Genomic DNA, 23,135 nt, shown 5'->3' with positions numbered 1-23,135 from the left:
AATGGTAATTACATTTAAAACAGTGACTGCAGGATGTTTTTTGTTTTTGCTTTGGTTCTCCACAGTCAAGTCAACAAAAGACACCCAAAACAAACAACAAATAACCACCCTATACTAGCTCTCTTGTAATTCAGGAGAAAATAATGGTAAACACATGCAAAAGAAGAAAACTCCTGGGAAGAGCTATTTTATTTTCAAACTCCTCTATAAACAATTGAGAGCTAAGAAGAATTTGACCTTGCACAGTTAGGAACGTCTGCTATTACAGCTGGTTGGAAAATTTCCGCCAGAACAGTTTTCTGTTCGAAAATGCTGATTTAACTAAAACGAAATATCTTGCAGGAATTTACGGATTCTGTTGACAGAAGTTTTGTTGCAAGACATCTTCTGGTAAAAACTTCTGCCGACAAACCACTGTAACCAAGACATAGCCAAAGATACTGAAAATAACCTGAGTTGAGTTGTCTGACAAAACTCCTCCGTAGACTGAAAATATACAGCCTGGCAAGCAACATTATAGGAAGGCACTATGGATTTGACATTGTGGGAATGCAGGGAAATCCATCCCAGATTTTATTAGTAACTAATAATGAGTAACATAGTACATATTATTGTCTCTTGGTGTATTGGAGGCATTTTAATACATTATGTAAAAAGTGATATACACTGAGCAACTATTCAGACATGAGTTTTCCAAACCTTTTTCCTCCATTTCTGGCCAGGTACCTTGTTTTCACCCAGGGTTGTCATTTGTAATAACAGGAGGTAAAATATTTTTGGTCTTCAACTGACAAATGTCGCCATCTATAGCATACATAGTTTCAGAGAGCTAGATTTGACTTGTAATAATAAAATGTGAATATTGACGGGTTAGTCTTCTGATTTTAGTTTGTTGTAGTAAACAAATGAAAAGTTTGTGTATCTATCCCATATGCATGTCTGTCATTTTATTAAATAAATGAGGAACTCTGCTTGGAGGAAAGGGCTATTATTAAAGGAAGAAAAGTATACTGAACAAACCATAATTTAGCAAAAAGTCCACTTAATCTTCACCTATATGAATGAATAAAACATTCCTGACAAAAAAAGACAGAAAAACAATTATTTGCAGTTTGTTGGGTGCTTAATTGGGGCTGGTAGCATCTCATTTTGATATATACCAACTTCACAAAAGGGTAATTCATCAATTCCATATGAAAATCCCTGAATTTTAGCTGGCCATTGATTACTTAAGTATTGGCTTTATTCCAGTTTTACAGTGATGTAACTGAGAGTTAACTGATTGTAACATGAGACCTGAATGCTGTTTGGTTATATTTAGGCACATTTTCAAGACTGGTCAGAGACAAGTCTTAACAGATTTTGCTGTTTGATTATTTTTTTATTTCATATACTGATTCTGATTAGTATTTACTTCAGAATGAAAAACTTGAAATGTAAAAGAATGTGCTCTAAATTAAACAAAAAAGCAGTCCTGTAGCACTTTAAAGACTAATGAAATGATTTATTAGGTGATGTGCTTTCATGGGACAGACCCACTTCTTCAGGTCTGTAAATTCTGATAAAATTAAACTGGCATGACAAGAATTTAACAGAAAGATAGAAAAAATGAAATGAAAACTGGCAAATTAGTCATTAGTCCCAAGACAGCTCATCACCTAATAAATTATTTTGTCTTTAAAGTGTCATGGGACTTCTTTTTTGTTTTGTGCAGATACAGACTAACACGGATACCTCTCTGTGACTGTGCACAAAATTGTCATTCTTAATTGTAATAAGCATTTTTACTGTTCTTAATACAACTGGCATTTAAGCAACACTATTCAAGTCATAATCCTCCCAGAACAAAGGCAGCAATCTCAGTCTCAGAATGATTCATCATCATTTTGTCACACTAACAAGCTACATATAATCTTTCTGGATCAGGATGTGTTTTGAATTTGGGAGTAGTTTCCACTTGCCCCTTCTGATTTCTTCTGCAGTAAAGCCAAATAGTGCTGAAGATAAACTGCTGGGTGAGTTAGCTTAGAATTCAACCATAATGTTTAGATAATTGACTTTACTTTGGGGTATGTTTTTCTCCTGTTTTCTCCTTGTATTTTAAAATAACAGAATGAACTTCTGATACGTTTCACTGTCCTTCTATAAACATCTTCTCTAGTTTTCATGGACTCTGAAGAACAGAAAAAAGTGTTTGTTTCAAATACACAATGGCTACGTCTACATGACAGAGATCTTTTGAAAGAGCTCTTCCAGAAGATCTCTTCCAAAAGAACTTCTTGCGAAAGTGTGTGTCCACACACAAAAAAGCAAATTAAAAGAGTGATCTCCTCTTTTGAAAGAGAGAGTCCACACAACTCTGGATCTTTGGAAAGAACGGGCCAAGGATTGAAAATGAAGACTATTCTTTCAAAGGATGAGCCCTGCAGAGCATCGACACATTTTCTTTCAAAAAAACCGTTCAAAAGGGGGCACTCTTCCTAAAACAGGAAAGGAAGAGTGATTTCAAAAGGAGAACCACATTCTTTCGATTTACTTTCGAAAGACGGCTTTTTGTGTGTAGATGCTCCATGGGCTCCTTCAAAAGAGCCCCCTTCTTTCAAAAAATCTTTCAAAAGAACTTGCTAGTGTAGAGGCAGCTATAATTAATACGATTATGAACTTTTGTTAAATAGATACTAAGAATGATACAACACCTCAAGTTTCACGGGCACTTTCAAAAATGGGGGAGGGGATAAGTTTAGATACATGCAAACTTTTGGGGAGAGATGCTGATAAAAGAATTGGGTTTCCACAAATGTTTTCTCTATAAAAGATTGCCTAAGTTGGATGTGCTCTAGCCACTGCTCTTCTGAGGGAGTTTAGACTCTTCATAGAGAATGCCTCAAGATTTTATGAACCACTTGTCAATTGTTGGAGCTCTGCAGGTATTCAGTAGAGAGAATGAACAGAGCTGGTTAATACTCAAAATCTTCACTGTATGGGAAATTCTGGCATTTTTGATAAATTCCTTTTGTCCTGAACTGTATTTTCAGAATGGTGACCGTATTCTCCAGGGATCATACTGCTCCCCAGGACACTAAACAGGAAGAAAGATTTTACATTTCTACAAAGGTGCTACACACTTATGTAGAAGCAGAATTGACCCTCTACTTGAAACAAGTTTGCAGGTGATCTGGCAACACCACAGAATGTGTTATGCTCACAGCTTTTCAAAGACTGGCTGTGCCAAGCAGTTATGCCAAGGCAACTGGTTCAGTCAACCTGTGGGGTAACAAGGCAAAAGATTAACAGAAAACTTTCAGCACAATTAAAGAAGGAAAAATACTTCCTTATGTGCAAGGTAGCTCTGGAAGAACATGTTGGACTGTATTACTGCCCAAAAAAAAGAAATTACTTTTAAATATGTATGGACTGAGCAAATTAATGAAACAAGGCAGAGAACTGTAATAATGATTTAAATAGAAATCTACATGACTATCTTCTACCACGTGAGTGAATGGCAATATGGCAAATATAGTACAGATTTTCCTGGAAGAAGTTCAAATAAAGTCTCCAACACTGATAAATATTTATATATAATTTATCTCTGTCCCCTCTCCCATACTCCCACTTACCTCCTTCAAGCAAAATGGGATATTACTTTAAGTAATGACGTTTATACTGTGTTAACTCTTTCGTTTCTTCCAACATCTTCCTGCATTACTGTGAATTCCTGTTTTAGTCTGAACTAAGGAAGCTCTCATTAATTGTTATTATTATTATTTAGGGCTGTCAATCACAGTTAACTTATACACTTAACTCAAACATATTAACTGCAATTAAAATTAATCAAGATTAATCATAGTTTTCATCACTCTTAAAATAATCAATTGAAATTTATAAAATACTTTGGATGCTTTTCTGTATTTTCAAATATATTAAATTATACCAGAACACAAACTGTAAATTTACCAATGTAGATTTGGTTTTTGTTACATAACTGCACTCAAAACAAAACTGTAAAACTTCAGCACCCAGAAGCCCACTCAGTCCTGCACATCCTTGTTCAGGCAATTATGTAAGAGAACCCAATTTGTTTATATTTATGGGAAATGATGATGCCTGCATCTTACTTAGAGTCACCTGAAAGTTGAGAACAGGTTTTCACACAGCACTTTTGTAGCCAGCATTGCAATGCATTTACATGCCAGATATGCTAAATATTCATCCTTCATGCTTTGGCCACTATTCCAGAGGACATACATCAACACTCACGATGCTCATTAAAAAAAATAAAAAATGTTAAGTTTGTGGCTGAACTCCTCGTGGGGAGAACGGTACGTCTCCTGCTCTGTTTTATCCACATTCTGCCATGTGGATAAAACCAACCATCAGTTAGTGGCATAGGTGATGAAAACGAACATGCATTGGTTCACAGTGTTTTGGAGCATTATGAAGCAGAATCCTGCATCAGCATGGATGCATGTCCTCTCGAATGGTGGTTGAAGCTAAAAGGGACATAAGAATCCTTAGCATATCAGCCATGTAAATACCATGCGACACCAGATAAAACAGTGCCAGGGAAATGCCTGTTTTCATTTCCAGGTGACATTGAAAAGAGACAGAATTTAACACAAATGTAAACAGCAATTGTCTAAACAAGAAGTTGGACTTGTAGGCTGTAAAGTTTTTACATTGTTTTATTTCTGAATGCAGTTGTTCCTGTGTGCATAATTCTATATTAGTAAGTTCAACATTTAGAGAGTGCACAATAGTACTTGTAATGAGGGAACTGAAAAACTCTATTTTGTTTCTTACAATGTAAATATTTATAATTAAAAATAATCCTAAAGGGAGCACTGTACAACTTGAATTGTCCTGCAATTTAAAATTGATATATTTGACAATGTAGACAGCATCCAAAAACTACTTATGTAAAAGGTATTGTATTAACCATGAATTTAACCACAATAAATTTTGAAATCACAAGATTAATCACTATTCATTTTAATCAATTGACAGCCCTATTAATAATAATAATAATAATAATAATAATAATAATAATAACAACAACAACAACAACAACAACAACGTGTATTACAGTACTGTAAAGACAACCAATTAGGGTCAGTGCACATTAAAACACTCCCTACCCTAAAGAGCTTAAAACAAATTTACACCAGAACAGAAATTCAGTCTTCATTTATTTTAGATAGGAATGTGTGCACGTCACTTAAAAAGAACAAGTAACGTTATAACCATATAACAGTACGGCCATCCCTGAGCCAACCCTAAGCTTTCAAAAATCATGAGTTTGCTCCCAGAAAATCCTGAGTGTTTTTTTTTGTTTGTTTAAATAAAATCTGCAAATAAAATTATTTGCGTTCTGTTTTTTGAGACTTTAGGGTACATACACATTTTATACTTTAGGAACTTTCTTCTGGAACCCTGAGAACTGATTTAATATTTTTTAAACCATTCACCTTTAATACACTGTGTGTAATTCTGAGTCCATCCAGACTACCAGATCTGTCAAATTTAACCAGTAGATGGAGATACAGCACAGAGAAATTTTAAAATGAGGAGAAACATAGTATTTCTCATCTTTACAATAAAAAGCCAAACAGTGCTTCAAAAGTAAAGAACCTAATCAGGGAATAGTCACAGAGCCTGATTCTCCACTGCTGCTTACTTTGTGTAATTTTCAATAATTATGTAAAGGGAGTGTGAAATAACACACCATCAATTCAGATGTAAATAACTATATAAGGTGCAAAATACCTGAAAGGAAACAGGGCCGTCCCAACCATTAGGATGAGGTGGGGTGGCGGCCCCAGTCCTTGCACTTTTAGGGACCCCGCGACAGCTGCCCCAGCTGCCCGATGGATGGGAGGGGCAGGATTACCTGGGGCTGGGCCAGGGGGTTATGTAGGTCCAGGGGTTGCTTGCAGGGGTGGGAGCAGCAGCCGGGGGTGGGAGTCACCGCCCCACCCCTTCTGCACTGGTCAGAAGGGTGGTGGGAGCTGCAGACAACACCACTCTGCCCCACTCCCCTCGTGGCCCATCGCGCCTAGCTTCTCAGCAGTGGCCGAAGTGCAGCAGAACAGAGCAGGCTGCCATGCTCACCACCCACGTGATCAGTGCAAGAGGGGTGGGGGGACAATCCCCTTGACGCTGCTACAGCAGCCACGTGCAACCTCTGGCTCCTGGTAAACTCCCTGGCCTTGTTGCTGGAGAAGGAGATAAGGAGAAGGGGTTGGAGCGGGGGAGGGGCCTGGGACATCAGAGGTGAATGTTGCTCTAGGCCCTGCCCCTTCCCTTGGGATGGCCCTTAGAAGCAAAGCTCTGTGTAAAATGAAAAGCTCATCTCTCACCACCAGAAGCTGCTACAATAAAAGATATTATCTCAATCACCCAGTCTCACTAATTAGGCCTACAGACATGTAAGGGTGTGGAGAAATTAAACACAAAGACCAAAAAAGCACAAATTGTAGGAAATTCTTTCTGCATTATTATTAGCCACATACACTACAGTAGACGGCAGACATATAAGAAAAGCACTGAGCCTGTAACTATAAAAAAACCAACACAGGGAATATTTAAGCAACTGAAAACTGAATTAGAAGGATGAAAATGTTTTATAATTTGGCCAAGCTGAGACTAAAACTTAAAAGTTTTGTGCTTTCTTGCCCATAAAGTAAACACTCCCTTTGGCAAAAGTCGAGTTTGGTTCAGTTGCAGTCATCTCAACCCATCGCTCTGAAGCACTTTGAAGCACGTGCTATCACAGTCATGAAGCGGGGTCTGACTGCAAGTGACAACCAGTGGATGGCTTAAGACAAAATACAATAATAAACAGGTGACTTAAGCTGCAGAATGATGGGTGTTGCAATAAACTGTTGTGGCTGAATGGGCTAGCTTGTGCACAATTTGATATCAATTCAGTTTTAAGCTTTTCGTATTGTTCACATTTCTACTTTTGCCTACTTTCAAATTTCATTTTTTCCCCAAACCTCTTCTGCTAGTTTCTATGGATTATTTTTAATTCTGCTCTATGGTTGGAAACATAATTACACTCAAACAGCGTCCCAGACCAAGGTACTGTGGGCCCACAGAGCCGCACACATCTCCCAGCACCCTTCAGGCGATGCCCTGCTGGGTTCAGCATATCCCACCAATTCCTTCCATAGCAGTAGCCCCATGGGAAGGTTTGCGCTGGAACACACCAAGCACTGCTTGCAGGCAGGACTGAAGGGCATGTCCCAGTGCTTTTTTCCGTGCCTGCAGCCCCACACATCTGCTTTTTGCTTATTGGCAGATCTCAGACAATTTTTTTTTAGCTAAAAACTAAGAGGTTGCTAATAAGTGAAATCTACTGTAATTAGTTATCTCAAAATACAGTCTCAAATCTAGCACAAAGGATGGTTCAGAAAACGCAGTCAATCTTTAAACTGCCTGTCAAACTACTCCACTATATTTTCATTCACCGCCATTCTGGGACAATGGCCTCCAGAGACAATCTTTATTATTCAAAAGAATGAGTAAAAACCTGAAAGGGGAAAAGGGAGGGGAAAGCTTCTTACATCTCAGGACAAGGACAGTCCAGGGCTGGGGTGCTAGCTTGGGACTCAGGTTCAGTTCCCTGCACCTTCACAGTCTTTTCTGTGCTCTCTGACAAGTCACTTTAGCCCTCCTCAGTAAAATGAAGTGATGGGGGATGTTGTCACACGGATATTGTGAGGTGGAATACATTAAAGATTGTGGTGTGCTCAGATACTATGGTATTTGAGGCCATATAAGTTCCTGAATTAAGAGGATATGGTTACTTTTTGCTAGAGAAACCAGTATCACTTTACCAAGTTGAATTAAGGCTCCAGAATGGAATTTTACCCACCCCTTTACAGTGAAATCCATCTTTCTCTGAGCAAGGTTGAACAAATTTGATGAGCTATCTATTAACAAACTAATAGTTGCATTCTCTGACAAAATAACTGTCAGTCTCAGGGGCAAGTACCCATTTTGCAGCTTCGGCCTTAGAAACTCTGCCTAATCTAACAATCAGCCTGGGCAGATACTCACTATTCTTCTATTTTACGCTGAACAATCTCATCAATGACTGGGTAACCAACTGTAGCCAGTAAGATGAAGAGAAAGTGATAGCAGGGCTGCTGGGTCACAGAAAGAAAAAGATTTCTTGGAAGGAAGCAATACACTGATGACAGTTCTTAATTCAAGGACTTGATATCTATTTAATTTAGGCTGTCAGTATTTGTTTAAAATGCCCAGTCTGATTTTGTCACTTACTTCCTTGGCAGGATTTCTTTTCCCTTGTTTGAAACAGAAGTATTATGTGACTTGATTTTGATTTCTTTCTCCTTCTTGTTTAACATGTGAAATGAATTTGGCATTTTGTGAGAGCCCTGAGATTGACAGGAAAAGAGCACTGCATCATCTTTTTTTTCTATTTTATCTCCTCTGCAGCAGAGCAGATATAGCACACAGAACAGCAATGCAAACTGTTCCATGCTGGTCCCTCAGTTTTACCTCCACACTAAACTGGAGAGAACTCCTCTGGCTATAAAATTCAGTGCAGTCTTCTGGGTACATATAACCTTTCATTTCTTTAAGATTTCCTGTTAGCACGAGAGTGGACTCAAAGACCTCTGAAGGTCCTTTTCATTTCTATGAGATAGTATCCAGATCTCAGATCTCAAGGACAGGTGTCACCTATCTCCTATTCTCAATTCCTTGGGCTAGCCAGACTCTAAGCACCTACTTTTCAAAGCACTGCAACAGAGCAAAATCAGAGACCACCATGCAAGTAAAAGATTCAGAAATGAAAAACATCATTTTTCCCATCTATAGAGTCAAATGTTAACATTTAAATTTATCTGAAAACTGGATTTTGAAAAGGTAGCTAGAAACTGAATTGGTCCGATTCTGGCTCATGTTGAGGTCCCTTTGGGCTGCAGAAGTGACACAAAGAAATCATAAAACCACCTAAAATGAGTAATAAGGATTGCTAGAAGGTGAGGAAAACCTTTTAACTACTGCAAAGACACCACAGCCAGATTTTGGCCCCTCCAAAGATGATGTACAGGTATAGGTGGTTTCCTGCACAGGGGGTGGAGGGACTGTCAAAACACATTGCATTTAAACAATCCTCACCAAAATACTGGCTCTTAGGGAGTCATTTACAGTCACATGCAAACGATGGAGGCCGATCTGATCTTGTAAACACTAATATTTAAGATGTTAGCCAGTGCCCTAAATAACATATGTGATGTTATGCCTTCGTAGAATATGCCTCACTTAAATATGCTTTATGCAAAATGTGGCATGTGATCTAACATCGGAGAGCATATAATGTGCTAATAAAAGCCATTGTTAGTACTCAAGTAACTTCATGGCCCTGTACTCAACTGAATGATCTTTAAACGGTCTGGTTTTCCTGTAAGTCTGAATTATGGTTGGCCCCACTGAAACATGTGCCAGGTCACCTGGCCCAGCAAGACAGGATGTTCCCTCCTGTCACTCCTCAAGAGGACAGGGGGGTAGGTTCATTGGTATGATCAGCCCATCAGGTGACAGTCTCAAGGAGATCTCTGTGATCCAACCAGTCACAACATATTTGAAAAAATCCCAGTAGACAAGGCATGCTGCTTTTAACACACAGGCCGTGTCTACACAAGCCCCAAACTTCGAAATGGCCATGCAAATGGCCATTTTGAAGTTTACTAATGAAGCGCTGAAATGCATATTCAGCGCTTCATTAGCATGCGGGCGGCCGCGGCGCTTTGAAATTGACACGCCTCGCCGCTGTGCGGCTTGTCCTGACAGGGCTCCTTTTCGAAAGGACCCCGCCTATTTCGAAGTCCCCTTATTCCCATGAGCTGATGGGAATAAGGGGACTTTGAAGTAGGTGGGGTCCTTTCGAAAAGGAGCCCCGTCTGGATGAGACGCGCGGCAGCGAGGCACGTCAATTTCGAAGCGCCACGGCTGCCAGCATGCTAATGAACCGCTGAATATACATTTCAGCGCTTCATTAGTAAACTTCAAAATGGCCATTTGCGTGGCCATTTCGAAGTTTGGGGCTCATGTAGACGTAGCCATAATGATTTTGTTGAGTTAAAGCTAGAGTGAAAGAGATAGAAGGGATGTGGGTGTGCTTTACTCAACTATGTTAGAGCATAGCATCCGTTGAAGTCTACCCTAGCTTTGTAGAAGATGGTTGTTAACTCCTTACTTCACACCTTTAAATGCTAGCCTGACAAGCTAACTTGCAACCAGAACTATCTCCATCATCAGACCCACAATCCAAAAAAGATAAAACATGATGTAGAGCCACATTTTTCTTCCATCCTCTGGTAGCTTCATGTGCTGGCCCTGCACAACTAAAGCATTACGTCACTACGTTTTTACTCATACACAGCCACTTGTATAACCATTTTCTATGAGGTATTCCACCATTTTGGTCAGCAACGTAGTAACTTTGGGCAAGATTTTCACAGGTATTTAGGTATCTAAAGATACAAATGAAACATCTGAAAATCCCACGAGGCACCTATCTTGGGATCATCTTGCTTAAACTCTAGATCGATACAGTGGAAGATCACTTGATTTCATGAAATGATTTTCACATATTTCATAATTTGATTTTATTCCTATTTGGAAAATTCCCGATATTCCAGATTCCATGACAGTCTACCTGACTGGTTGTGCCGGAACCACAGATCCTAGGAACCCTAGCTGAGCAAGACGTTTCTGAGCTAGAGAGCCAGCACTCTGAGTACCCAAAGGGCTGAGAGAGAGACAGGAGGCTGGAAGAAGTTCTGCAGCAGCCCACCAGGCAAGCTGCAGAAAAGCTGGGAACCTAGAATCCCCACTCAATGGCAGCATACCACATGAAACACACAGAAGCTGAAAGGCATGGTAGCTCCAGGAGGGCTGACAAACTCTAGGGAGTCTAGGAGACCAGGCTCCCCACAAGCTGGCTGAGCAACCTGGTGACACCAGAAAGTTCTAAGAACGAAACCATCCTACCTTCCACTTTTTGTCAAAATCAAGCCACTTTCATGAACCATTTTGATTTCAATGAATCAGCATTCTCCTTTGGAAAAAACATTGTGTCAGAATTTCTCACCAGCTCTGCTAGATATCTTTATAAATCTGGCCCTTTTTTTCTGCAGAGAGGTGGAGATCTTTTCTTAATCTAAGGAGAATACATTGTAGAACAACTTGAAATCTTGCATTTTAACAGCAACTTCTTAATCAGTGTACCTGTGACTAGATGATCATATTCACACTGAAAACATCTTGCTTGTAAAATCCTGGCTCGCTGATGTTAGTGGGAGATTTGCCATTCACTTTAGTGAGGTCAAGATTTCACCCACAGTGTTTATTCTGCTTTCCCTTCAGGGGCTGCAGGTACCCCTTACATACCCCATTATAACTTTCACATAGCCATTGTATTTCCTATTTTCAGAAGCCCTCATAACATTTAATTGGTGAGCTTAAGGATGACATAGTACAGGAAACAATTAAAAATCAAGAGAAATTTTGAGCTAGGGTAACCACACACACACACACACACACACACACACAGAGGGAGAGAGAGAGCATAATTATACCTTCCAAAATCCCAATTCATCAATGCTCTTCTTGCCTATAACTCCTATACAATTTCAACATGAAAATACTAACAGGCTATTACAATACAGTTTCTAAAATGTACAGGAAGGTCATGCAATACACCAAACCCCTTGGGATCAACGCTACTTTAATAATGGCTTTACAACTAATCTGGAAGACAGCAGGTAACTCACCCCTTTAGAAACAAATGGCATACTCATTTAGTATTTGTAACATTTAGAATCACAGTATTCCTCGTGTAGTGGACATGGCTACAAACAGCATTTGTCTTACACAAGTTGCAGTCTAAAATAGGTTTTTCCACATTAAGAATTTAATTCAATTACGTTTGTTTGTAACATAAAAATCTTAATTCATAACAGAAAATATAAAGGCATTACTAATGCTATAAAGGAATGGGCAGAGCTGATTGGAAATGTCAAAAACAGAAAAAAGATTAAGGTATAGTAGTTTAAATTCCCCCACAAGGATGCACTACCAGCTGTGTAAACTTTCTTTAGTTAAACAAATATTATAAAACCGAACATCTAGCAGATTTACTGTTGTAGCTTGTTTACTCAGCAGTAAAGTTCCCTTAAAAAATCATTAAATCAACCCACTCCAATTGTAAAATGAACTGAGAGACAACTGTACCCACCCCTAATTGTAAAAGGAATGGCGAGACAACTGTAAAACAAATACATTGATAAGATATAGAAGGCTTCTGAGCAATTTTTAATTTTTACATTCAAATGTGAATTCTTGCTGACAGCTAAACTCCTGTCACATGTACCGTACACTATCTGAGTGTACTGATCAAAGCAGAAGCAGGTAATATACTGTTACTGCAGACTGAAACATACAGACAGTGCCAAATAAAATCTCTGCTTTTGTCTTCGAAAGGAGAGGAGACAGCTCTACCTGTTGATTCCAATAACACGCACTGCTCATTCTGTACAGTTTCCTCTTCTGGAAACTTTGAAGTGGCCTTGTTCGGGCAGATGTGCTTGTGATAGTTTCAGATGGAGACCTCAGCCTTGCCCTGTCTTTTCTTCTCTTTTTGATTTGTTGATGATCAAACAACTGGCTACCAGAAGATATTTCCTCTTGGTTGTCTGAAGCTCTGAAATTTCATGAGAACATCAAAGTCGGTCAAAAAGGTCAAGAATGTTCAATATATAGGCGACATCCCACAACTAGTAATTTACAGACTAAAGCTTATTATCTGCATAATTCTAAAGACACTCACAATTAACACTTGCATTTTAACATACTATTTCAAGACATCACAGTAGCTGGCTTTTTGTCATTGGTTTATTAACACCGTAATTTTCTTTTTGCAACACTGTAAGGAATTTTATTTATCTTGTTCACATTATTTTCTATTCCCAGACAAAACCTATGCTAAAACTGAGTGTCTCAGTTTTAAAGTCTCAGTTAAGACTGAGAGTACATAACAATTCCTGGAATTATAATACTTGTTTTCAGAATAACTACAGCAACTCCATCATGAATTCTACTTTTAATGTTAAAAACTCTATCCTGCAATTAATGACACTTTCTTATTTCTCCATATTCCACTGAAGCTAATGGAATTGCACTGACAAGAGTGACAGAAGGCTCGGGTCCATTATCTTGTCTCACTGTAGCATGGCGACTTAAAATTAAATTATTTATCAAACATACTAAAATATGGTTATTCCTCTCTCATAACTACTGTTCTTTGAGAGGTGTGTGTGTGTGCAAGTGTGTGCACAAAAAACAGTAGATTTTGCCTAGCAGGATCCATGAGGTCAGCCTGGGTGCCCCCTTGAGTGGTGCCATAATGGCACCTAATATGTGGCCCTGCTGATCCCTTCCTCCCCGTGCTGCTATCTCCTCACCCAGTTCCTACCTGCCATCATTCTGACAGAGAGGTAGGAGGTGGGTGTTGAAATGGACATGAACAGTGTTTACAAAAGACGAGTAATCATTTTTTTTCTTGACTGCTTGCTCATATGCATTCCAATTAAGTGACTCACAAGCCTAAAGCTTTAGTAACTGGTGTCAGAGTCATGATGTGAGGAGAGCACTGCCCTACCAAAGGCCACAGTGTCCCTGGCCTGCTGGATAATTGCGTAATGTGCAGCAAATGTGTGGACAGATGACCATGCCACCTCCCTGCATAGCTCCTGAATTGAGATCTGTGTTAGAGATGCTGTGTATGAAGCCTGTGCTCTACCAGAATGTGCTGTAAAAGCCCATACGGGGACTTGAGCAACACTGTAACATTCACTAATACAAGAAACAATCCAAGAAGAGATCTGCTGAGATGACCCAATCTGACCTTTCAGTCTATTTGCAGCAGCTACGAATAATGAAGATGATTTTCTATATGGCCTAGTTCTCCCAATGCAAATGGCTAATGCCTGCAAACATCCAGGGTGTGAAGTCTCTGTTCCTGAGTCCCAGAATGGGACTTACACTAGAACACTGGGAGAAAAATGTCCCAGTTGTTGTGGAATGGAGAAACCACATTAGGGCAAAAAGCAGGATGAGGTATTAGCTGCAACTATTCATGTGGCTAGTGGTTCAAATGGTGAGCTTGAGAAAACCAGGCTGAGGTTCCATTTTGGGACTGGCTGATGTACCTAAGTACATGGTGCCTTCCATGCCTAGAGGATCCCACCGTGCCTGTAAAGGATGTGCCATGGACATGCCCAGTGACACATCAGATATCCATGCCAGGATTGAGGGTGGCTGTGAAGAGATCACCGGTGCTGAGGTTGAAGTAGGTGCTGCAGGTACAGTTGGTGCTGGTATGGGTATCAACGTTGGGGAGCTTGTTGGCACTGCAACAGTTACTGGAGCTGAGCTCAACATCAAAGCATACTGTAGGGTGGAAGAGCTTATGGATATAGCGGGATCCCAGGCACCACAAGTACAGAAGGCGCCAATGTTAATGCCAACAACCTCGGTGTCATAGTGTCTTGGGATGCCTCCAGTGTCGAGACACCTGAAGTCAATTCTGATCCGCAACCTTGGGTTGGAAAGAAAGGTTACTCACCGTAGTAATGGTGGTTCTTCGAGATGTGTCCCCATGGGTGCTCCACATTAAGTGTCCCCGTGGGTGCTCCACATTAGGTGTCGGGCTCGCCCAGCGCAGCAGATCAGATCTTCCAAGCAGTTTCTGCTGGACCATGCATGCGCCGGTGCGCGCCGCTCCCTTGCGCGCTCCTGGCCATGTGCACGATCCGGTCCCCGCCAGTTCCTTGACCAACCGCCTCGGATGCTCCTGCAAAACACTAAACAGAGATCCGAAGCAGGGAGGATGGGCGGGTAGTGGAGCACCCACGGGGACACATCTCGAAGAACCACCGTTACTACGGTGAGTAACCTTTCTTTCTTCTTCGAGTGTCCCCGTGGGTGCTCCACATTAGGTGACTACCCAGCAGTAACCCAAGATAGGAGGTGGGTAATCGGATTATGTGCAGCTTGTCCCCGAGAGGACCGCTGTCCAGAGACGGGTATCCTCTTGGAATACCCTGTGAAGGGCATAACGTTTGGCGAAGGTGTCATAGGACGACCAGGTCGCCGCTCTGCAAATGTCTTTTAACCCAACGCCCTTGAAAAAGGCTGTTGATGCTGCCACCGCCCTAGTGGAATGAGCCCTGGGTGTGGCCAGTAAAGGAGTCTTTTTGAGTTCATAGCACATTTTTATGCAGGATACGATGTGCTTCGAGATTCTCTGCGAAGAGAGACCTTCTCCTTTCGATTTGGGAGCGAGAGAGACTACGAGTCTATCCGTTTTCCGGAAGGACTTGGTCCTGTCTATATAGAAGGCTAGCGCCCTCCTCACGTCCAGGAGGTGTAGGCGCGCCTCTTTGTTAGAGTTATGATGCTTTGGATAAAACGAGGGTAAAACAATAGGTTCGTTAATATGAAACTCAGAAGAAACTTTAGGAACAAAGGCTGGATGCAGCCTTATGGTTACCGCCTCCTTGGAAAAAACAGTGCAGGGTGGCGTTGCCATAACTGCCGCAAGCTCGCTCACCCTGCAAGCTGACGTGATTGCGAGAAGAAAGGTCGTCTTTATCGTAAGGAGGCAGAGGGAAACCGTGGCCAAGGCTTGAATGGTGGTCCCGTTAGCGCATTAAGCACCAGGTCCAAGTTCCACGAAGGTGGAAGCGGTTTCTGAGGGGGGGTATAGGTTTACCAACCCTTTGAGGAACCTGGTAACCATGGGATGGGCGAACACCGTGTGCCCTTCCTCTTCGTGTCTGAACGCCGAAATGGCGGCAAGGTGGACCTTTAACGAGGATAGGGAGAGTCCTCCTCTCTTGAGGTCCAGTAAATACTCTAATATTACAGGTATAGGCACCGAAAGGGGGGCTAACTGTTTGGTAGAACATCATGCCGTGAAGCGAGTCCATTTCTGCTTGTAGGTCTTCCTGGTGGAAGTCCTCCTGCTACTTTCTAGGACTTGTTGCACTTCCTCTGTACATGTGCTCTCTAGGGAGCTGAGCCATGGATTAACCACGCTTGTAGTCGCAGGCCTTGGGGGTGCGGATGCACTATGGACCCCTGGGCTTGCATGAGCAGATCCAGCGCCACCGTAAGGGGCATCGGTGGACAGTCCGACATGCGCAGGAATAGGGGGAACCATTGCTGTCGATCCCACGTTGGGACTATCAGGATCATTCGGGCCCCTTCCCTCCTGGCTTTCTGCAAGACTTTGTGGATCAGCACTGTGGGAGGAAAAGTGTAAAGCAGGGGGCCCCTCCAGGAGATCGTGAATGCGTCCCCCAGGGACCCCCGTCCCAGTCCTGCCCTGGAGCAGAATCGTGGGCACTTCTTGTTGTGTTGAGTGGCAAACAGGTCTATCTGGGGAAAACCCCATGTGTGAAAAATCGGTCGTAGCAGATTGGGACGGATCTGCCACTTGTGCGTGACTGCGAAATGCCTGCTCAGCTGGTCTGCCTTCACATTGTGAGCGCCTGGTAAGTATGAGGCTTTCAAGGTTATATTGTTGGTGATGCACCAGTTCCACAACCGGACTGCTTCCGCACATAAGGCACGGGACCGAGCTCCTCCTTGCCGATTTATATAAAACATGGTGGAGGTATTGTATGTACTGATCCCGACTACTTTGCCTTGTATATGGTCTCAAAAGTGTCTGCAGGCGTTGAACACTGCTCTGATCTCCAGTATATTTATGTGCACTGACTGCTCCGTGGAGGACCACAGCTCTTGCGTCACCTGTTCGCCCATGTGTGCTCCCCACCCTATGAGGGAGGCATCTGTAGTAAGAAAAACCGATATTTGTGGTTGGTGGAAGGGCACCCCTGTTAGCAAGTTCTTGGGGTTTACCCACCATTGCAGGGATTTGCGCACCTCTGTTGTGGGCGACACCACCCTGTGAACGGTGTGTGCTGCCGGCTTGTATATGCTTGCCAGCCAGTGCTGCATGCTGTGCATGTGTAACCTGGCGTTCTGTACAACGAACGTCGCTGCTGCCATGTGGCCCAGCAGCTGTAAGCACGTCAGAACTGGCACCGTAGGGCTGAAGGTGATGACTTGCACGAGGGAGCCGATGGCCCGAAAGCGTGTCTCTGGTAGATACACTCTCGCTGTAATAGAATTTATGCGTGCTCCTATGAACTCTATGTCCTGTGTGGGGTCTATCTTTGATTTTGCCAGATTGATAACCAGGCTGAGCGAAGCGAACGTGCCTGCTGTGACGCATATCATGCGTAGTACCTCCTCCTTCGAGGCCCCTTTGAGTAGGCAGTCATCCAGATACGGGAATATAAATACCCCCAGTCTGTGCAGGCAGGCTGACACCACTGCCAAGGTCTTGGTGAAGACTCTGGGGGCCGAGGAGAGGCCAAACGGTAGGACCTTGTATTGAAAATGTTCTTTGCCTACCAGGAACCGGAGGAATCGTCGGTGAGCCAGATGGATAGTTATGTGAAAATATGCGTCTTGTAAGTCGAGGGCTGCGAACCAATCTCCATCGTCTAGTGCCGTAAGGATGGAGGCGATTGTGATCATCCGAAAGCGTTGCTTGCGCAGGTACCGGTTGAGGCCTCGAAGATCTAAGATGGGCCTCCAGCCTCCTGTCTTTTTCTCCGTGAGGAAGTACCTCGAGTAGAACCCTTTCCCTTGCAGTTGCTCCGGCACTCTTTCCACTGCCCCTATGAGCATGAGATGGTCTACCTCCTGCTTGAGCCTCGCTACGTGGGAGGCCTCCTGGAGGTGGGTCCTGGGTGGAGGTCATGGCGGTTGGAGCGACTGGAAGGGGATGGCATACCCCGTGGCTATGATCTCCAGCACCCATTTGTCTGTGGTGATCCTTTGCCACTGGTCGTAGAACGGTCGGAGGCGATGGTGGAATAACCGCTTCGGATGACCTTGTGCGATGGTAGTGATGGCGCAGCCCTGGATCTGTGTGTCAAACTTGTGGCCTTTGGCCCTGCCCCGAGGACGCACGGCTCTGTTGGGAACGTCGCCTGGGAGTTCTGTACTGCTGGTGCTGTTGATGTCGCCCTTGCTTGTAACCCCTGTGGTACTGGGGATGCTGTTGCTGGTACTGGTACCGTCTTTGTTGAGGGTAATACTTTTTCTTTCTGTATGGAGGGGTGTAAATCCCCAGGGTCCTGAGTGTGGCTCTTGAATCTTTACTGGAATGAAGGACCGAGTCAGTTGATTCAGCAAACAGCTTCTGCGAGTTGAAGGGAAGATCGACAATCTTTGCCTGCAGATCCCTCGGTATACCCGAAGTCTGGAGCCAGGTTTCCCTTCGCATCACCACTGCCGTAGCTGTGGAGCGTGCTGCTGTATCCGCAACATCCAGGGCGATCTGAACTCCCGTCCTCGAGGCCGCGTAGCCTTCTTGCACGATGGCCTTGAGCACCGGTTTCTTGTCCTGTGGAAGCGAGTCCATGAGGGAGGTTAACCTAGTGTAGTTGTCGAAATTGTGGTTCGCTAGACGCGCTGCGTAATTTGCCATTCGCAACAGTAGTGTGGAGGAGTAGACCTTTCTGCCGAACAGCTCTAGCTTCTTGGTATCTGTGTCTGTTCCCCCTGTCTTGAATTGAGATGATTTTGATCTTTGTTGCGACGACTCTACCACCATGGAATTTGGTTGTGGGTGGCTGAACAGGAACTCCATGCCCTTCACCGGCACGAAGTATTTCTTGTCCGCTCTCTTGTGGACAGGTGGAATAGTCGCAGGGGTCTGCCATACCATAGTGGCGGACTCCAAGATTGCTTCGTCAAGCAGTATTGCTATTTTGGAGGAGGCCAGAGGTCTCAGATTTTTGAGGAGCTTATGGTGTTTCTCTTGCACCTCTGCTGTCTGGATGCCTTGCGTGAAGGCCACCCTTTTAAACAGCTCTTGAAACTGTTTGAGATCATCCGGAGGATGGACGTCCCCCAGGGCCGTAGCCTCGTCCAGGGAGGAGAGCGAGGAACCACTAGGGTATGCCTCTCTGGACCCTTCCGGTTCCTGTTGGTGATGGTACATCCGCTCGCTGGAAGCTTGCAAGGGAAAATCTCGGGGTTCCATAACCAGTTCCCCCTGAGATACTTGAGTCTCTGTCCCCGTTCGCGATTGCCCTCGGGGATACGGGACCGTCTGTGGGGATCTTTCCCTGGTAGACTGCCGGTGGTGTCTATGCCCCGCGTGATAGGGGCGACCATGGCAGCATGGGCACTGTTCTTGGGAAGGTGACCTGGACCACTCCCTTGGTGCATACCCCCTGCGTCTGGGGGAGCGAGATCGTCCAGAGACCTGGGACACTGGAGAGAGCGATTTGTGATAGTACTCCAGTGGCTCAAACCCCAAGAAGGGTGAAGGTGGTCCCAGCCTGGGCGAGGCTGGTTGGAAAAATGGAGACGGGGGCTCTGGGTAGGCTAGGGGGGACCCCTGCCTTCTAGTTGGAGTCTGCAGCATGAGCAGAGGGCTGAGAGAAAGCAACTCTGCAGCCCTGTCTGGAGAGGGGCTGCGGTGCCTTGTTTTCTGTGCAGCCTTCCCCCTCCCTTGAGGGGGTGGCTCCACCCCCTGACGTGCAGGGGATCTCGGCCCCGTCCACGCCATGTTCGGCACGCTCATGGGCGGTGCCACACGGGCGGTGTCCTCCCGTGCCTGCAGGCTGCGTGCCTGCGCGCTCTGCACCGCCGGTTCCCCGGGGGTCGGTGCCGCTGCCTGCGGTGCCGCTGGTACCGGCGCTTGTTTAGCCACCACCCTGCCTGCGGTGCGGGGCGGCTGTTTGATCATCGGAGGCTGAGCCGCCTCCACATAGCTCTCCGTGCCGCCGCCAATCAGCTGTTGCTGCGGCTGGGGGCTGTGCGCTCCTCCCGTCCTGCTCGCTGTTGCTGCCGGCAGGGATCGGGTTGGGGAGACTTTCCTCCGTTTTTGCGCTGATGGGGTGAGGGAGGCAGCTTTCCTTTTATGGGCCCTGGAGGGTCCCTCCTGCTGCGGCCTCTCTGGCACGTCTGGCTGGAGGGCCTTGTTGAATAGCAGCATTTTAAGCCGCATCTCCCTGTCCTTCCTTGCTCTGGCTGTTAATTTTGCACAGAAGGAGCATTTCTGGGACTCCCCAAGGCACCTTACACAGTGACTGTGCCCATCAGACGCTGGCATTGCCTCTCGGCAAGACACACATTTCTTGAATCCTGAAGAGGACATTGTTGGTGAGTCTTTTAGTTGTTAATGGGGTACTTAGCACCTTCTCTGTGCTGTTTTCCCCCTCTCCGATAGCCTGCCGCGGCAGGAGGGCTAATGGCCCTAGGCTCCTGGCCTCCGGTGCTCCGCTTGTTACTAGAACTGGACTGAATTCCGTCCCGCTTATTGTTTCTTGTTTTTTTGGTTTTTTTTTTGAAAATAACAACTGGCTAACTTAACAATAGACTAAGAACTTGAAATCTTTAAAGAAAAACAGTTAAAACCATTGAATACGCTAACTTGGCCGTAGCCTAGTTGGATTCCGTCTGCAGCCGACGGTGGTTAAGAGGAACTGGCAGGGACCGGATTGCGCACATGGCCAGGAGCGTGCAAGGGAGCGGTGCGCACCGGCGCATGCGCGGTCTGGCAGAAACTGCTTGGAAGATCCAATCTGCGGTGCCGGGCGAGCCCGACACCTAATGTGGAGCACCCACAGGGACACTTAATGTGGAGCACCCACAGGGACACTCGAAGAAGAAGTTAGGCTTAACGATAAGCCCAAGCTGTCCAAAAAAGGGTTGGGTTCCTCAGGGGTGTCCATTATCCCAGAGAGGGCTAATGGAGATATTGCGATCTCAATCTGCTGCTGGATCTCATCAAGCAACAGGAGATCATGTCCAACTCTATGTCTGCAGCCAAGGACCATGGCAGAGCAGTGCTGGGTGGTGCTGAACAGTATGTTGCCTCATGGTTGATCCACATTGGCTAAGTTTGCACCAGAGATGGAGAATGGGGCAGAAGTGGGAAGGGCTTGCTGTGAGATGGCACAGGCAGTCTAATTATCACTGGTGCCTCTTCCCCCCTTGAAGGCCTTGGTGCCATCATGTGGGTCAAATCTTGGGCCATCTCAAAGGTTTCCAGAGTAGAGGGGAGATGAATATCCCAGCCACACCAGTCCAGGGAGTAGTGTTGGCTTGGACTTGGCCAAACCCTTTGTGGGGCAGAATAAATGCACCCACTGGTGTAACCTTGGTCTGCCCCTGCTGTGATGGCTGATGTCTCCCACAGGCAGGGTGTTTCCTCTGCAGGCTGAAGGATCAACCCCTCTTATTCCTCTGCTTCTTCTGCAGCCCAGGAGACACTGATTTGCACCTGTTTTCTCTCAGGTCAGTGCCAATCCCTGTTCAATGCCAAATTATTCGTTGTCAATAACAAAGCAGTATGCACCGAGGAGGAGGTGCTGTGTGTCAGGTCCACTGGCTCAGGATCTGATTAAGGGTGAATTGCAGCCTCCCTAAGTAGGATCCTGAGCCTCTGCTTACAATCCTTAAGTGTCTATGGATAAAAAACCTTTCTATATGCAGCAGTTTTCACTTTTCTTTTTTGGTGCCCCTCACCAAGACACTTCAAGCAGTCAGGGTGTGGGTCACTCTTTGGCATAAGCTTGCCACAAGCCCGGCAAGCTTTGAACCCCAGAGATCAAGGCATGCTCCAGTATGAGGAAATGTAGGGGAGGGCAATTACCCCTTAACAACTGTTCTAACTATTAACAATGTTAACTACTAAATGATAAACTATTTTACACTAAGATACTGCCAGTGGTGCTTGCATTAGCAAGAGTAAGATGTTCCAAGGTGCCATCACTAGATGGTAAGAAGGAACTGGCGGGTTGCTGGTCAGCAGAGCTAAACATTAGAGCCGTGTCTACACTAGCCCCTTCCTTTTGCAAGGAGCATGGTAATGAGCGAGGTTGGAAGATGCTAATGAGGCACTGTCATGAATATGCAGTGCCTCATTAGCATAATGGCAGCCATTGTGATCTGAAAGTGCTGCTTTTGAATCGCATGCCACTCGCGGAGACGGGGGCCTTTTGAAAGGAATAAGGGGCTTTCAAAGACCGGGGGGGTCTTTTCAAAAGGCCTCCCGTCTACACGGCCAGAGTGCAATTCAAAAGTGGCACTTCTGAGTCACAGCTGCTGCCATTATGCTAATGAGGTGCTGCATATTCATGGAAGCACCTCATTAGCATCTTTCCAACCTTGCTCATTACCATGCTCCTTTCCAAAGGAAGGGGCTAGCGTAGACATACCCTAGCTGTCATAATGACACCACTCCAGGGAATGACCAGGCTCACCTGACAGATGCTACTAGGCAAAATCTTCTGGCTTCTGTGAAGATGTACACCTGACTGGAATGAACATGAACAAGCACTTGAAAAAGAATTAATATAAAAACTATAATAGTTTATGCAAGAAAACTACTAAAAATCGAGGTTAATTCAGAATAGGCTAATATCAAAGTTAATATCAGCCTAATGTGACAAAACGGGATATATTTCTTTCAAAATTACAAGCTCTATTTTGTATCATGTGTTCAATATATGTCTAAAGTTGCCCAAGGCAAGCCTGAGATATTGCATTCTAGACAGCAGTCCTTCCCAAGAAAAATATTTGACATCTTGTTGAAGGACTGTGCTGAAAAACTATTAGCAATCTGGAGCCATGAGATTTGATTGAGTCTCAAGTTTCTGTTTCCCACGCTCTAATGGACAATGATTTTTCTACACAGGAGTCCACAGAGGGAGAGGAGCAGGAAGGGAAGCTGAAGTCTTCTAGTAGAGCACACAGTAAAGGAGACTGAAATGCCAGTCTATTCTGAGGAGGAGGATTTCATAGGGGCAGGGGGAGGGGAGGGGGAGTGAATTCCACCCACTGCAAACACAGACGAATAGCGAGCCCTATATGCAAAAGTTACCTATACACTGCAGGGCTCTACACCAGGAGCCGGACTGATGCTATGAGGCACACACACAAAGCCAGTCGGGGCTCTGTGTAGGCCACTGTGGGGAGTTCACACAGAGTCGCAGACTTTCCCT

The 23,135-nt window shown here is 44.5% G+C and overlaps 1 protein-coding gene across 4 annotated transcripts in view; it reads right to left on the bottom strand.

Annotated features, from left to right (window-relative positions):
* Window positions 1-23,135, bottom strand: part of KANSL1L (KAT8 regulatory NSL complex subunit 1 like) — a 111,625-nt gene that overhangs the window by 33,786 nt on the left and 54,704 nt on the right. For all 4 annotated transcript variants that reach the window (XR_012646351.1, XM_075000741.1, XM_075000743.1 and 1 more), the window contains exon 6: window positions 12,535-12,736. Coding sequence is in view for 3 of the 4 variants with exons in the window: in XM_075000741.1 (XP_074856842.1) it covers window positions 12,535-12,736 (202 nt within the window). In the remaining variant the exon portion in view is untranslated. The remainder of the gene's footprint in view (window positions 1-12,534; window positions 12,737-23,135) is intronic.

The sequence above is a fragment of the Carettochelys insculpta genome, chromosome 8, assembly GCF_033958435.1.
Source record: "Carettochelys insculpta isolate YL-2023 chromosome 8, ASM3395843v1, whole genome shotgun sequence".
Classification (NCBI taxonomy): Eukaryota; Metazoa; Chordata; order Testudines; family Carettochelyidae; genus Carettochelys; species Carettochelys insculpta.
Note: the sequence above shows the minus strand (reverse complement) of the source record. Positions and strands in the feature narration are given on the sequence as shown.